At 37.3% G+C, this 17,725-nt stretch overlaps 1 protein-coding gene across 2 annotated transcripts in view; it reads left to right on the top strand.

Moving 5' to 3' along the window:
- Positions 1-17,725, top strand: part of LOC149072222 (suppressor of lurcher protein 1-like) — a 221,615-nt gene that overhangs the window by 100,239 nt on the left and 103,651 nt on the right. For both annotated transcript variants that reach the window (XM_089246564.1, XM_089246563.1), the window contains exon 3: positions 7,114-7,188. In XM_089246564.1, coding sequence (XP_089102690.1) covers positions 7,186-7,188 — 3 coding nt within the window. In that variant the 5' untranslated portion in view covers positions 7,114-7,185. The remainder of the gene's footprint in view (positions 1-7,113; positions 7,189-17,725) is intronic.

Below are 17,725 nucleotides of genomic sequence, written 5' to 3'. Positions count from 1 at the left end.
TGAATTGAGGAAATTAAGATAGACGATTTCTTAATGGCTACCTATACCACTCAAAATTTGACCAGTGCAAGTAAAAACATGTACTGTTGAAAAACTTGTCTTGGCTATATAAATGAGAGGGAGGACATTAAAAAAAAACTTTTAGAAGCTTTACTAACTGAAAAGCAATATTAATTCTCTGAAAAGCGTGTTATATTTACTGATGAGCAAATTTTGTGAATGAAAATATTAAAACAATATACTTGACGACAAATAATATCATACTTTTTAACTAGTGAGACCATACAACACTGCAAAATTTCTATGTTAATTTAAATAGGGGTTCCCCGATCCACAAGAGGTTGCTAAGGATGTGTTTTAGAGCAAAGCTGAAAGAGTAGAGTGAAAATATATAGTAAGCTGCGTGCCAATAGGTTTTTGCACTTCATCTGTCTGACCAAAATTTTAGGGTAGAAACATGGCTCGAAAAATTGAAAAAGGCGCGGGCCAAATTTTTTGGAAGCCAAGCATATTTTTAGAAGAAATAATCCGAAGTAAAAAAAAATTATATTCAACTTTTTCAGCACTTAGTGATGATCTTGACATGTTGGAAGATTCAGACATAAACTCCAAATATTTTATGATCTGCATAGAAAATTTTAGGTGTCAGTATGAAATTTTTTTTTGCAATGTTGGCTCTTAAGATTTGCCAAGCCCTAGGTAAATACATCTAGACATGAACATGTGCATCTATGTGGAACGCCAGGCCTCCCTTGCAAAACACAGTTTATACATTTTGGATCCTACTGTGATAAAATGGTGGCGAGACGACTCAATGTCGACTAAGTGCTATTGTGCACGAATTATCTCTACTTATACAACTAAAGACTGTGTTATAATTTGAAATAAAATATACAGTACATTTAAATATTGATAAACATAATAAAGGTGTTTTTTTTTTCTTCCTCTTTTTAATTTCAGGTAAATCAACATTTGAAGATGCAGATGAAAATTTATGAATCTTAAAAAATTATATTCTTGAAAGATGCGATTTCTAAGAAAAGTACAACCAATAAATTGTAATTATGATAACTCTCTATGAACATATGTTTGAAATAAAATGTTTTTGTATGACAAATCATGTGTGCAAGTTATTATTCAATTCATGTTTCTATTAATCAACTTCAATCAATCATTCATCTTCTAATCAACTCAAATGAAATATATTGTCAAAATGAAAGTTATAAGGTGAAATTATTTGTTGGAAGCTAAATATGAAACAGATAAATTGATGAAAGATCTTTAATATAGACGTATACATATTTTAAATATTGAAGTATTCACTTCCATTAACAGGTAAGTGCTCATTCATAGAAAATCGTGTTCTGATATTTTTTAATACTGAGGAGAAACCTATAGTTTAAAATATAGAACTACAATACGCAGCAAGGCAGTTTATTATTTTAATTATAAATTATCAATAATTTAATATTTTAGTTGCTCCGAAAATAATTTGCAATTCATTGTTTCAATGAATTTTGAAAAGGAATAAAAATGGATAATAAAAAATCATTTTGAACAAATTGGTCTTAAAAAAAGTGGCACTCAATATTAAAAATAGTATTCAGCTGGGGCCTCAAGTAGGCCCCCGAGGCGAATTGGGGGCCCAAAAATCTACAATTATTTTGCATAATAACCCTTTCAAGAAGAGCCCCCCCCCCCCCAAAAAAAAGGGAAAGGCACACTACGACCGTAGGCTCAACTAGTGCCGGTAACCTTAATTTAAAATTTTGCATTTTGTTGTAAGAATTTCCTTTTTTTCAAATTTTGATTTCATCAGTATGCGACCCGCTTATATGCCGCTGGGGTCCCAGATACTCGCTTTTTCAAGTATCCAAAAGTGGGATCCATGAGCTCGGACAAGAAAAATACCGAATCTTATTCTAAAAAAAGTCGCAAGATGAAAAATGCAACGTCTCATACGTTTACAAAATAATTAAACTAGCTGGCGATGTTAGAGTAAAAAAAATTGCAAAGCACGGGTGACTTTTTTCGAGTCCCTCGAAAAAAAAAGTTTGTTTACAATCAGTTGTAAACATGAAATCGCTGCCACCATCCACTGCGGAAAAACGATTGTTAAATAATTAGTAGTAGTTGTAGGCTTCAAACGGCATCCCGATTGGTTAGCGATCTGTTACTCTCGAAACCAGAAATTTTCTCTCCCTCTAACTACTGTTTCACGTCACGTGACCTTAAGGACTGGTAGTTCATAGTACCTCTTAACTACTAGTAGTTGAAGCGGTCCTTAGCTGCAGTCCTCCGACCGGTAGTTCATTAGGACTAGTAGTTACTAAGGACTGCAGAGATAGTTCACCCCCTGGAACGTAACCCCTGCGAGTACCGAGGGACTACTGCATACTTCTTTTCCGTGTTCGGAAAACTCATCGCTGGGAAAATTCGCCGACAACAGTTCGACATGAGTGAATGAACGAGTGAATGAGCAAAAGTGAGTCATGAACCAATGAGTGAGCAGTGCTAAGATGCTGGTCTTCCACTATGAAGGTTACCATCAAGGTCCATGGGTTCGAATCCGGGCATAGAACGTCAGAAGCAAGTCATTTACCTACCGAGCCTGGCGCGACCACCGATGGATGGAGCAGCCTTCATTTCCCACCCAACTCCACAGGTTGGAAATTGCCGTATGGGGATATATGACCGGAGTTGGTGTGCGGTAAAGTAGTGAGTGAGCTAATGAGTCAGTGAGTGAGCAAATAAGTGAGCTGATGAGTCAGTGCGTGGGTTGATGAGTCAGTTCGTGAGCAAATGAGTCATAGAGTGAGGAAATGTGTCAGAGAGTGCGGAAATGAGTCAGTGAGTGAGCGAATTAGCTCTATATACAGTGTTTTTTCTATATTATTAATTCAACTCACTAGGTTGCTCGCTCCATTGCACACTCAATAACCTGGTCACTTACTCTGTCACTCACTCATTGACTAACTAGGTCCCTCATTCTCACTCGCTTATTCACTATCTAGGTCACTCATTCTATCACTAACTCACCAGGCTGCTCACTTACTAACTAGGTCACTCACTCTGTCAATCTTTCACTCACTGGCCCACACAGCCTACCACTGTGTCGCTCACTGTGACATTCACTCAGTAGGTCTCCCACTCACTCACAAGGTCACTTACTCTGTTACTCGCGCACCAACTACTGTATAATTTACTGACTCACTCACTCTCTCTCTCTCTCTCTCTCTCGGTCATTCCTCGCTCCCTTACTGGGTCACTGACTTGTATTGAACTGTTGTCAGTGAATTGTTAGTCGGTGAATTTTCCGTCGATGAATTTTTGGTCAGTGATTTTCCCTAGCGGTGAGTTGCCCTAGTGGTGAATTGTTGACGGTGAATTTTTCGTAAACCCTTCTTTTCAGGGTTAAGACTCTGAAGTCCCTTTTACATGGAAATAGATAATTCGGGTTTAAAATCCGCTTCAAGGATTTCCACCAAAACCCGTTTATATGGGTCGGCACTTTGGCCCCACTTTTCAGACGTCGTCCCAGGTCACGTGAGTCAGCCGGTTCAATTCGCCGCGCAAAGGGTTATAGGAAGAACAGGTTACATTCCCCGAATATCATCCCCAACAAAGAAGGGACAATTCCTACTCAACTTTTTCCCCTACGAGGGGAAAAAGTCGTCAAGTGGGTGCTAGAACCCCCAATGCTACCCAAACATTGCACATGTAAACGGGGCTTGAGAGACGTTCGTCAAGAACAACACCTTTCGAGAGGATATAGAGTTCATTTAAAATGAAGGGTCTTGGTGTCAAACCATGTTGCGTAAAAGGTCTTTAGCGCATGAACAGACCAGATATTAGAACTCGAATGATTGCCCAAATAGCAGTTGCGGAATTTTCCCCATGGAGATAACTATTTTTTTTTCAAGAATTTTCTCGAAAATTTGTTACCGAACCGGATTCCTTTGAACTCTGTAGACAAACATTGATTCAAAGTAATAAAGTAGCAAAATATTACCTTTCTGGTACGTAATTTAAGACCGCCCTCGCTGTTCTTGTATAACAAATACACTAGAACCTGTCGATAACGGACACTCATGGGACCAAACATTTTGTCCGCTAATGGGGAGGTACGATATACAGTGGCACCTTCATTTATACAACGTTCACATTTATACGACGTTTGGCCTCGGTCGCAATTGATTCCTATACATTTTAATGTTAAAATATATTAAAGCCCTATTCCACAGGACCGGGGATCACAAAAGTGTCAGTTAATGGGGAGTGTCCGTTAGGGGAGGTTCAACTGTACTTCTGTCGCATAAAGTAGATATAAACGAGAACGTGTCTAAAAAAACCAAAAGTTTATGGTTTGTGTTTGTTATTCGTAGATTTTCCGTATTTGCTGTTTCCCCCGGAACGTAACCCCATCGAATACCAAGGGATGACTATACACTTCTTTTCAGAGTTAAGACTCTGAGATACGTTCGTCAAGAACAACACCTTTCGAGAGGATATCGAGTTCATTTGAAATGATGGGTCTTGGTATCACAATCACGTTGCGTAAAAGGTTTTGATCTTTAGCGCATAAACAGACTAGATATTAGAACTCGAATGATTGCCCAAATTGCAATTGCGAAATTTTTCCCAAGGAGATAAATATTTTTTTCCCCTAGAAGAGAGTTTCTAGAAAACTTGTAACAGAACCGAATTCCTTCGAACTCTCTAGACAAATATTGATTCTCAAGGATATCTAGTAACATAATATTACCTTTCTGGTACGTAACCTAAGACTGCCCTCGCTGTACTTGTATAACAAATATTTACTTTACTATCATCCGAAATCTATCTTTACGTTTATGGTCGAGAAAATCCTCGTGTGTCGTATAAAAACAAATTATCTGGACATCTGTCTATTGGTCCGAGAGTGTATGTGTTTACCCATTGCTACTCTATATCAAATCGACCGAGAATTAATGAAGGAGGTATCTTCAAAAAATCTTCACTTGGAATTGGATTTGTTGAATGTTTAGAATCGGATTCTTTCGCTTCTAAAAATTCGATAAAACGAATCCTTTCAATTATATACACTGAAGTGCCAGATATACCGGTGCACCCACCTAATATCTTGTAGGTCTCCCTCGAGCACTTGGAACTGCTGCAACGCGACGTGTCATGGACTTCACTAATGTGTGAAAGTATCATGGAGGCAATTCACACCATAATTCTTGCTGGACAGTTCACAATTCAATAACGGTGAGGGATGATGATCTCTTTTGTATAGCTCGTTGCAAGGTATACGATGTCTGCTCAATAATGTTCATGTCTGGGGGATTTAGTAGGCTAACGGTGGACGCTGAAGTCAGAAGAGATAATATGACAGAGCCTCCACCAGCTTGAACAGTTCGGGTCCATAGCTTCATGGGATTTTCCCCATACCCGTACACATCCATCATCCCAATTCAACTGAAAACGCAATCCATCAGAATAGGCAACGCGTTTACTATCAACAGTCCAAAGGCAGCGCGGACGAGCCCAGGAAAGGAGCATAGTTTTGTGCCTCGCAGTCATCAAAGGTACTCGAGTAGGCCTTGGGCTCCGAAAGCCTATATCAAGGATGGATCGTTGTACAGTTCACACGCTGACACTTGTTGATGCCCCAACATTGAAATTTGTAGCAATGTTTTTAAGGCAGTGTTGCACGTCTATCTTGTGAAACAATCCTTGTCAGTCTGTTGTTGGGGGTTAGCCCTTCATTAAAGGGGGGGGGGACGGAATTCGTGATCGTATAGGTTGAAAATACATTCAAAACACAATTAAAACAACTCGGAAGAGAGACAATAGTTTTTAAGTAATTATCAAATTATATTTAGGCACATATAGTCATTCAAACATTTTTACTACGTTTCAGACGGCAATTATAATTTCTTAGTGAGATCTCGATTATCATTAAAAATTTATGTACCAGGCCTGGATTAGAAAAAGGGTGTTCACTACATTATAGTTCTATTGTGGATCGTCGAGTCATTAGTTGCTGCGAAGTACAGGCGCGAAAGCCGAAGATCACCAGATTTCATATACATCGCCCTGTGGCGCCGATTCCAAGAGAGTTGCCTAGATCTTCAGAAAATTAGATCAACTATGCCAGATAGGTCCATCTCGTCTCCTGGAAATCCAGGGTGATAGCGTCTCCGAAATTGGCGTGGGCCCGTCCAAGTCAGCATCTGCTTCCATCTTGAAGACTCGTGGTCCCGATTCCTCGTAGTTGTATACTCTACGTATGGGTTGCGTGCTTAGTTAATTTCAGGCGTTATTTTTAGATTTAAGATTCAAAGAATCAGAGTATTACTGGTTTGTATATTGTCGCATTTAGCTGGAGCCCGAGGTCAGACTTTGGAGACGGCGCGAACGAGACGAGAGAAGAAGAGAGAAAAAGAGCGTCGCCCCAAGGCAAAGCTGCGTTAAAGCCGGGTTTTCCAAGGAGTAGAATTTCTGCGCCGTGTGCAGCGTGAAAATGCTGATTGGTTAAAACCCTGAAATTCAGGTTTTTTTAACCAATCAGCGTTTTCACGCTGCGCGCGCTGTAGAAACCTGCTCCTAGAAAACCCGGCTTAAGAGTTAACCTTTCAAGCGACTTTGCCCCAAGGCTACTGCAAAACAGGTTTCTCTCTCTCGCTGAGAGAGCTTGGCTTGTGTTGGCAACGGCCCCTAGGCGCCAACAGCCATTTGGTGACACGTCTTTTCCTGCCAACACCTCTGTCGGAAATTTGTTGCTTTTCCGGATTCCTTTTATTCATGACATATTCTTGCGATGGTGTCGAAAATTGAAATTCAACATCTCTGTCTTGGAAATGCTGCGACCCATCTCACAAGCGTCGACTACTAAGCCCCATTCAAAGTCACTTAAATCGTGATAACCTGCCATTGCAGCAACATCAAACCGATGTAACAGCTTCTTTAAATACCTATTGTCTTACATAGGCGCTGCTGACCACATCGAGATACACTAATTGGTAACATTTCTTCCTTATTTGAATATGCTTGTCTGTACCAGTTTTTCTGGTTTCTCAGTATATATAGCATAATTACGAAGCATATTTTTGTTTCACTTTTTCATAGGAGCGCAGTCATAGGAATCCCCCGTACATATTCTTCATACCGTTTCCTGTGACAGTTTCTGGAAAAGATGTCATGGTAAGTGTTAGCTTTTAGTTATTTCTCTCCCCACCTAAGTTTTACATGATAAACGATTTCCGAAGGTGGTAATTTTCAACTTAAAGTACATCCCAGCGACAGTTTTTTTGGATTAGTTGCTCAAAATGGCCAGAATAACTAGTTATTTTGCTTAGACTGTAGAAAATGATAGCCTATCTAATTTATGTAGGAAAATGCAGGGCCGCCATTAGGGCCGTGCGACAGATGCCGTCGCACCGGGCCAACGCTTCATGGTGCCCAGCACTCACGGTATATTATAAGAGGCTTTCACAAATTCTGAAATTTTTTATTGCATTAATTATGAATTAATTATTAATTCTTTAATTATTTCTTCCGGTAATTTTGAATATCCATCGATTCCGAAATTATTTCTTACTTCAATTCTGAATTTTCATCCATTTATCACTTCCATTAATTCTAAGTCTGGAATTATTTCTTTCATTAATTCTGAATTTCCATCTATTCTAGATTTGTTTTTTCTTCCGTAAATTTCGAACTTCCATCAATTGTGAATTTTCATTGATGCTGTAATTATTTCTTTCAATTATTTTTAATTCATCAATTTTAAAAGTTTTCTTAAAAAGTAAAATAAAACTGATATTTTCTTCCAAAAAGACGTTTTCCACGTACTCGGTTACCTTAAGTGTTTTAGAATCATTGAAAAATCCACAGAAAGTTCACGAAACTGACCAGAGACCATCCTCTCTCGAATTCTTCTTCCAATTAGTGACACTTCCCGAGTGAACTAACGTGGATTTCACACGTACATGAGATGACATCCCACGAATCCTCCGGAATAACCCTAACCCCAAACTGCTCACGGGGGGTAACATCTGTTGACAGTTCCGCTCTGTATGAGCCGTCACCGATTCATAAATTAGTCCTTCACCAAACCCTAGACTGACATCTGAAGCTCCGAAACAGTTTGGAAAGGTCCTCCTGTAAGGTTGCCTAGTCAAGTGAGGGCCGGGGGGACGTTTAACCCATGATGGATCGCGAATCATCTGACGCCATTAATATGGATCCCGTTGCCCTAATTAATTGACAAACTGAGTGATCATTCCCTCTGTGAGTAGCAGGAAAGATCATCCCTATTTTAGAACATATCCGCGATTCATTAAAATCATCAGCGATACGGACACCTCTGAGAGCCTGTCCCAGACATGTCATTCTCTCTATATTGCCTCTGGTGTTTCCTATTGAGTATACCTCGAGGTCATCTAAGGCTTCTCTTCACAAAAGTTCTATTCTATCGGCATAATTCTATTTTATTCATGGGAAATGGCACGTTCTATATAATTCCGAGACGTGGCGTGACCATAAATATATATGCATCTAATACAACATCGAGAATATCGAGCATTCGCAATAAATATTTATAGATATATAGCAAAGACGTATATATTTGATATAGATATCATTCTCTCCCACAAACATCTCACTATATGTCGTTAGATCTTGCCGAAATGCATTCTCAAGCGTATTTCGCAACTCATTATAATACACAGGATGGAATGAAACTACATAAAAATCTTCCTCCGACGAAAACACGAAGCACAATGTACTTGTCTTGTTGCAAAATGCATAGCTCTCTGTACAGTTTCATAAATATCATTACAAAACTTACAAAAAGTAACACTGTCGATGAAACCAGGGGGAAAAAAACAGATCCTAGACCGTAGACAAAGGTGTACAGCTCGCTAGTGTCAAATAAAACAGAACTGGATGGAAAATTCGAGAGCCTTAGAGGTTTTTATGTCAACATACTGTATTCATAAGCATAAAACAGAAATATGTTCACATAGCGATACCATACACCCAGAAGAAAGCAAACCCGATTTATATTCATGGACACATTTCTTGTGTGACAGGTTCTCCTTGAAATATAAAAATGCGTCAGTCTAAATTCATATTGGTATTCTCTGGGTGAGGGACTACTAAAATTTATTGTTGCAGATTGTATGGAAATTATTTACGGCTGTTTGATTTGATGTATCTATAAATCCTTTTGAAGAAAATTTTGAGATATATTTGATACATTACGTGAATTCCCAATCAGCAAAAAGATGATGCACAAATGTATGTACGAGAAAAAAGGCATTCCTGAAAATTATGGAGGCAGTTTCGATGGCTTACGGTGATAATACATTGAACATATTTTCCGTGATATTTTGTACTGTTGGCGATGTAGAAATTTTGTGTCACGTGGTATGGGGTTAATATACAGGGCGTTTCAAAAAGAACTCTTGAACTTTGAAATGACATAACGTAGAAACGATGATAGATAGAAAGACGAAACAAGTAGTTTCTCTCAAGGCCGACCTGGAATTTCAAATAGGCAGGTCTGTGAAATCGGTTACAATTATGGTCAATAGATGGCGCCACAGTCGTGGTATTATGTCCTTCAACCAGTGGGTGATACTGTGCTTTGTAAACATGGATCAGATCAATTGCGCGGATTCGAAATTATCGCCTTCCCTACCAATAAAAACAGTGAAGAGTGAAATTTGAATCCAATTTTCCGAAATTTATGCGAATTCCCACAGCTTTTCAGGACCCTTGTTTAAACGACTGTGACGTCATCTATAATTGCAAACTGTAATACTTTTACAAACTGATGTGTTTAAAATCCCAGGCCATCACATCACACAAACGCAACCCTCCTACCCTGTTTCATCTTCCTATCTATCAGTTTCCAAGTTAATTCATTTCAAAGTTAGGGACCCCTTTCTGAAACACCTCGTACATAATTTACCCCTTTTTCATCCCATATATTTTACTCAACAGTGACGTCGATTCTTAGTGAGTTGCTTGTTGACTAGATCATACCTCCTCGAGTTAAATACGTGATATTGCGATAGTCAATACGGGAAAATTTCATTAATAAATCACCAAAATATGCTTACAGTTATCAGAAAATCACCAATCATCAGAAAATACAAAAGGCACAACAGATAAAATGCCCAATGATGTGGCTGAAAAAAAGATGCCACAAAAAATATTGATGTCGAATACATGTATCTAAACTATATTGAAAATACAACAACCCAACAAGATCAATAATGAACCAGTAATTATGATAAAATATAAATATACTCATAAAAAATAATGGTTGTCTCAACTAAGAATGGATAGCTTCTCGATTTACCCCAATATGTTTATCGTATTTCTTTTCAAACGTGTCAGTTGTGTCAGCCTTCACAACTCCTGGAGGTAAGCTATTCCATTTATTCCCAACCCTATTAGAGAAAAACTCCCTGCAACATCACAACCTAGAATTGCTTCTTATCAAGCGATACCGGTGTCCCCCTTGTCGAGGCAGTTGATTGACGATGTATTAATAACTCATGGTCCTTTTTATCCATCCCGTTGAAAATTTTGAACAATTCAATCATATCCTCCCGACAGAGATTGTCGTCAGATAGGTTAGTTTTACCCGACTGTTGAGTAATTTTCCCTAGCGTGTAGGGTAGGGCTTTAGCTTGGCATTGCCCTTATGCAGTGTTAAGCCCTAATGGGGGGTTGAGGGCTATTTTATAGATATGTACCCCTTTAGCATACAACCCCCACGACGGACATTTAAGGAGTGGCACGCCCCCAACCTGGCTCCGCTGGCTCTCGATTCGGGAATCATTTCCGTCTCGCCCTGCCAGATCTGTTCTGAGACGGATGGCCAGATCTACAGAACTTGTATAGAATCAAGTCTCACTTCATAGCTTGAGTCGCGTGTGCCATCAAGAGCACGCGTGGCTCTTCTCTGCACTCCCTGGACCAAGTCAATGTCCCTCTGTAAGTATGGTCTCCAAAACCTGACGGCATACTCCAATCCAAGATGAATTAAGCTCGGAAAAGTGGAAGAATGACTTAAGAAGAACGCGAGAGACCTATTTTCGGGAATGAAACTGACCATCCTATTCGATTTTTTGACCACATCTGAACAATGTTCAGAAAACCTGAGCAGCTCATCAATAATAATACCCAGATCGGTGATCCTAGTTGCATTTGGAATAATAAGACCATTCAACTCGTAAGTGAAACGCGGGTTGTCCGAACCAAAATGAGCGACCATGCACTGGTCAACGCTAAAAAAACATGCTCCATTCATTTTCCCACTCTGTAATCTTGTTTAGGGTGGTCTGGAGCAACTCCCTATCCCTTTGATTCCCGACTACCTTCGTTATTTGCGAATTTGCTAACAATTCCATCGAATAAAGGACAAATTCGATTTAAATTTAGTACAGAAAAATCACAGCAGAAATCTAGTGAATTAGAATGCATTTCTTTAAAAAAAGGGCTAAATGCGTGCTTATATTTGATAGTAATGCAAATTATATGCACAGTATTTCACTGCGTACAATCCGTGGAATTACACGTTGAAAAACATAGGAATTTTCTTGTGTGGATTATATACCGTTACGTGTTATACAGGGTAGGCAAAAAGTCCGTGTAGAAACTTTAAAAATTCATAAAAACCGGAAAAATAACCGAAATGAAACAGGGTTTGCAGGGTTAGCATCGCTAGGTCAGGCTAATTTTTTTAACACAGGAAAAATAACTCAAATACAGCCGATAGGTGGCGCTGACGTACACAAGTCAAAGAAAAGATACGCAAATAACAAACAGAATGCCTCCAAATCGTTCATTACAGGAGTATGTGTGACCACCACCACCACAGGGAATAACACATTGATGGCGAGTCACAAATCCAGCAACGGCAGACTGCAGCAGGTCCACATACACGGTTTACAACGATGAACTGGTTGTGGATTAGGAGCGCAAGTTATTATAACCGTCTCATTTGCATATTTCCACCGAAGTCGCTCGTACCAGAGCCACCTATCAGCTGTTTTTTAGTTATTTCCCCCCCCCCTCTCGTCTTAAAAAAATCCCCGTGACCTAGCGATGCTAACCCTGAAACCCGTTTTTTATTTCGGTTATTTTTCCGGTTTTTATTCATTTTTAAAGTTTCTACGGACTTTTTGATCCTCCTGTATAGCTACAGCTTTTTGATTCTAAGAGATTCGAATATACATAAATATTTTCAAAATTTATTTAATAAAATATTATTTTTTTTAATTTATAGATTGCAGATTGGTGTAGAAAGATTGACATTTTTTCTCTATAAACAACGTGACAAATACCTTCTATTTCCTGAAGATTTCATTATTCATGAATGAAATTTTCACTATTGATGAATGAAATTTTCACTATTGATGAATGAAATTTTCACTATTGATGAATGAAATTTTCACTATTGATGAATGAAATTTTCACTATTGATGAATGAAATTTTCACTATTGATGAATGAAATTTTCACTATTGATGAATGAAATTTTCACTATTGATGAATGAAATTTTCACGAGCGTTTTTTATACGCCACTGCGGAATATATGAGGACATTTTTTTTTGTCAAAGTATCAAAATTTGCATCTGCCGATTGCACGCAAGAAATTGCAATATATACACAATTTCACACAAAATAAAGAATTCACATTTTCTTTATTGAAAATATCGGAAAAAATTGGACATTTTTTTCTTTATAAAGTCAGGACAATCAATGAATGCGAAAAATACGGGAAAAGTCCCGTAAAAGAACTCTTTAATGACATTACAAATTTTTCTAAAATTTTCCTAAACAGAGGTTCTTAACCTTTTGTCCCCCACGGACCCTTTGCGCCAATATAAGACGAAGGCCAAATATTCCTTCTGCGAGTGAGATGAAGACCACGAATAACTTTAGAAAACAACATTCAACATATAATTATGCAAAAAAATAATGTAATATAATAATGAGTTAATTGTTTTCTCATTTACGTTCACGTAACCGCGGAAACCACTTCGAGAAACACCACACGAGGGTTCGTGATCTCTGCTTTAAATGTCTCACAACTTCGGAATATTGTGAAAAAAATGTGTGTGCATTTTATTTTATTTCACGTTACGCACAAGTTTCTAAAAAACATTAGACTTACAAAATTGTGATTCTGATGCAACCTTATTATATAAATTCTAAATATTCAAGTCATAGACCCCAATATGGAGATGCGGACAGGGCTACAGCCTGAATGAATCCCCAGGAATGGAAAATTTTGTGTTTTGCAGGGGCCTTCAACCGTTCGGTGGGCCAAATTGAAACTTCCCACGAATCCTGCGGGCCACCAGTTCATATAAATGTTCATGTAATTTAGTGACATCTCAATAGAAGGGACCAATCGGGCCCTGAGTTAAACAGGGACAAAAATAATATAAGGCTTTTACTTGTTCTGAAATTATTTCTTTTCTTAATTATGACTAGATTTGAAATAATTTTTAACATTAATTCTGAAATTTTTTTTTGATTAATTACTGATTATTAATTCAGTGATTGATTTAATCTGAAATCATTTTGAATGATTCTGTAATTATTGATTTCGGTGTAATTGTGAAATTAAATGTTTCTTAATATCTTTTAAAATAATTTCCTTTAATAATTATGCAATTACAATTTTTTTTTTGATGCGGAAAAAATTTTCTATCAGAAAATACGAAATTGTTTCTCTCATTGAATTATAAGTTATTTTCTTCACTAATTCTGAAATTATTTGTTTCAGAAATTCAAAAATTATATGGTTTTTCTTCAAATCATTCTGAGTTTTCATCAATTTGTTCTGGAATTATTACTTTCGCTAATTCCGAAATTATTACTTTCATTGATTCCGAAATTATTTCTTTCATTAATTCTAGAATTAATCGTTTTTCACTGTTTTCACAAATTCTCTGAAATGATCAGCAGTCACGACGAATAGCTTGGAAGGCCATGCTTTAAAGACCCCTGTTTTGCAGCATGAATTCAGAAGTCTAGGGGCTGTATAATGTGGGGGAACCAGGTTTAAAATTTCAAAAGACCAGAGATTAAATTCTTTAAAAAAATTATATTTTATAAATATTTATATATATATTTATAAAATATTTTTCTGAAAAAATAAAATAAAACTCGCTAGTCTTAAATGAAATAACATAAAAAATTTTCTTAACACAGTTTCTTTAAAAAATTAAATAAATTCTTCATTAGTAATTTCAACAAAAAATAAAACTGCAGCGTCTCTCTTATGTGTTCAGGTTGTGAATTTAAAAATTAAGGGCTAGGTTTTATACGTCCTAAAAACTTAGATGAATATATTTAAATAGAAAATGCTCTATAAAAATGCATTTATGTCCTAAAAAACTAGAAAATTGAAAATTATGCTCTAAAAAACTGAATATTTACAGTTTATTATTCTCTCAGTATATATTACTCTCTGCTCTAAGCACAGCTTCAGAATTGAAAAAAAAATTCGCATTTTCGTATTTCTCACGGACACACAAGATGTTGAGAACATGTTAGAGTCACATTAGCGAAATTTTAATTCTAATGTAACTTTATAAAATTCTAAATATTCAAAAATCATAGACTCCACATGGAGATACTGACGGGGCTTCTGCCTTGTATTCCGGAATTACTTTTTATTTAAATTTTTTACAGGATAAATTCGAGAAGAACAATGCTAGAATTTGAGAGCTTTGATTTATAAACTCAAAAAATCATGGATTAAATTCCTTAAAAAAAAACTTTTATGAAATTAATCTCGGATATATCCTGATAAAAGTAATCTTTGAGTAATGAAAGTGAAAGAGCTCAAGCTCTTAACAAAAATACATTTGATCAAATTACATTTTTCTGCAAAAATAAATTAAAACTCGCAAATCTTAAAAATGGAATAACATAAAATTTTTCTCAGCAGTTTCTTTAAAAAATAATATAAATTCTCCGTTATTAATTTCAACTTTAACTATAAAACTTCAGCGTCTCTTAAGTATGAATTTCAAAGTAAGGGCCAGGATTTATATGTCCTAAAAACTTACTGAAAATGCTTTATATAAAAAATGCATTTATGTCCCAAAAAAAACGAAAAAATATGCTCTAAAACTGAAAACATTCCGTAAAAAACAACATTTACTGCCCCTCTCCTCTAAATATATCACAGCTTCAGAATTGCGACAAAATTCTCATAAAAGTTGTTAGAAAATGTCGGGTTACATTAGCAAAATTCTGATTCTAAAGTAACCTTATAAAATTCTAAATATTTAAGTCATAGACCCGTTTGCTGACGGGGCTGGCTTCTGCCTTGGAGTCTCGAATGGCATTTTTTTTGCATTTTTACAGCATAAATTCGGGGCATAGGGGCTGGAATCGGGGGGCCCTTGATTAAAAACCCAAAAAATCATGGATTGAATCCCTTAAAAAAACATTTAATGAAATTAATCCTGGGATATCTCCTGATAAGACGTTGTGCTATCGAACAATTTCTTTAAAAAAATTTAATGAATTTCCCCCTTCCCGTTGGTATTTTTAATTCAGAAAAAAATAAATAAAACTGCAGCTTTTCTCTTATGTGTTCAGGCTGTGGATTTCAAAGTAGTAATAAATAGGGCTAGGATTTATATGTCATAAAACTTATAGAAAATTCTCTATATAAAATGCATTTATGTCCTTAAATAATTAAAAATTCGCTCGAAAAAACTGAAAATATTCCCCAAAAAACTGAATATTTGTTTACTTCTGCTCTAAATGTATCAAATACAAATACAAATACAAATACAAATACAACGCCACAACAGGCAAAATGCCCAACGAGGTGGCTGATAAAAAGATGCCCATAAAAATATGGTTGTCATATGTTTCAAAAATACAGCAACCCAATTAAAAATGCAATTAACACAAATTACAAACAATATATACACATGATAAAATATTATACAATGCCCATAAAGAATACTTATGGTTGTCTTATTCTAAGAATGGATAGCTTCTCGATTTACCCCAACATGTTTATCGTATTTCTTTTTAAACGTGTCAATTGTGTTACAATTTACTACCTCCGGGGGTAAGCTATTCCATTTATTAACAACCCTATTGGAGAAAAATTCCCTGCGACACCATAACCTTGCATTGTCCCTCACCAATCGATACTGGTGTCCCCTTGTAAAAGCAGTCGATTGGCGGTGTACTAAAAGTTCATGGTCCATCCTATCCATCCCATTGAAAATTTTGAACACTTCGATCATATCTCCTCGACACCTGCGTTCATCCAATGTAAACATATTCAAAAAATGAAGTCTTTCTTCATAACTCAAGCCCTGTGTGCCAATAAGGACACGCGTAGCTCTTCTCTGCACCCCTTCAACCAAGTCTATGTCCCTCTGTAGGTATGGTCTCCAAAACCTTACAGCATACTCCAGTCCAGGACGAACTAAGCCTCGAAAAAGCGGAAGAATGACTTTAGGAGAACGCGAAGAGACCTTTTTGAAAATGAGACCAAGCATTCTATTCGATTTTTTGACAACCGCTGAACAATGTTCAGAAAACTTAAGTCGCTCGTCAATGAGAATTCCCAAATCGGTGACTCTAGTTGCATCCGGGATAGTGACACCATTCAACTCGTAAGAGAACCGTGGGTTGTTCGAACCAAAATGAGCGACCATGCACTTATCTACGCTAAACGTCATGCTCCATTCATTTGCCCATGCTGCAATCTTGTTTAAGTTGGTCTGGAGCAACTCCCTATCGCTTTCATTCCCGATTACCCCCATTAGCTTCACATCATCTGCGAATTTGCTAGTAATTCCATCGATACCCTGATCGAGTTTATCGATAAAAAGTGAAAAAAGTATGGGGCCAAGGACACTTCCCTGAGGAACTCCACTTGTGACGTCTGTCCAACCAGAGAATTCCCCGTTCACCATAACTCGTTGCGACCTATCTCTTAACCACGATTCTATCCAATTCAGCAAGTTGCCCCCTATTCCAATCTCGTGTAAACGCTTCAAGAGTTTGCCATGTTGGACCCGATCGAATGCCTTCTGGAAATCAAGGTAAACAACGTCGACATTTTTGCTCTTACCCAAAGCCTTAGTCACGTAATCATAGAAGCAAAGGAGGTTAGTTACACATGACTTCCCCTTCCTGAACCCATGCTGATTATCCGACAATACATTATTCTCGTCTATCCACTTCACAAACTGCCTTTTGATGATAATTTCCAAAATTTTCGAGAGGGAGCTTGTCAAACTCACTGGACGATAATTTGACACCACTTCTCTACTACCCTTCTTAAATATCGGAACAACGTTAGCCAGTTTCCAATCTCTCGGGACGATACCCTCAGCAACACTACTCCTGTATATCTGTGCGACTGGCCCCAACAATTCATTAGCACCTTCCCTGAGAACCCTGGGATAGATATCATCTGGTCCTGGTGCTTTGCTTGCACATACATTTCTTAGAAGATTTAGGACCTCCACGTCTTCTACTTGAATATCGTTGAGGGTTTTATTACCCCATGCAACACCCGTATATCGAATATCATTATCTCCATTAAAAACCGACGCGAAAAAGTCATTGAAAGCACTACACATGCCTACATTGCTCTCTACTTTTGAGCCTCCTTCATCACAGCTTCAGAATTTCGAAAAATTCGCATTTTAGTATTTCTCAC

Source organism: Pholcus phalangioides, unplaced genomic scaffold (assembly GCF_987345545.1).
Source record: "Pholcus phalangioides strain wild (caught in Gottingen) unplaced genomic scaffold, Ppha-v1.0 ptg000017l_1, whole genome shotgun sequence".
Classification (NCBI taxonomy): Eukaryota; Metazoa; Arthropoda; class Arachnida; order Araneae; family Pholcidae; genus Pholcus; species Pholcus phalangioides.
This window is presented reverse-complemented; position numbering and strand designations above follow the sequence as displayed.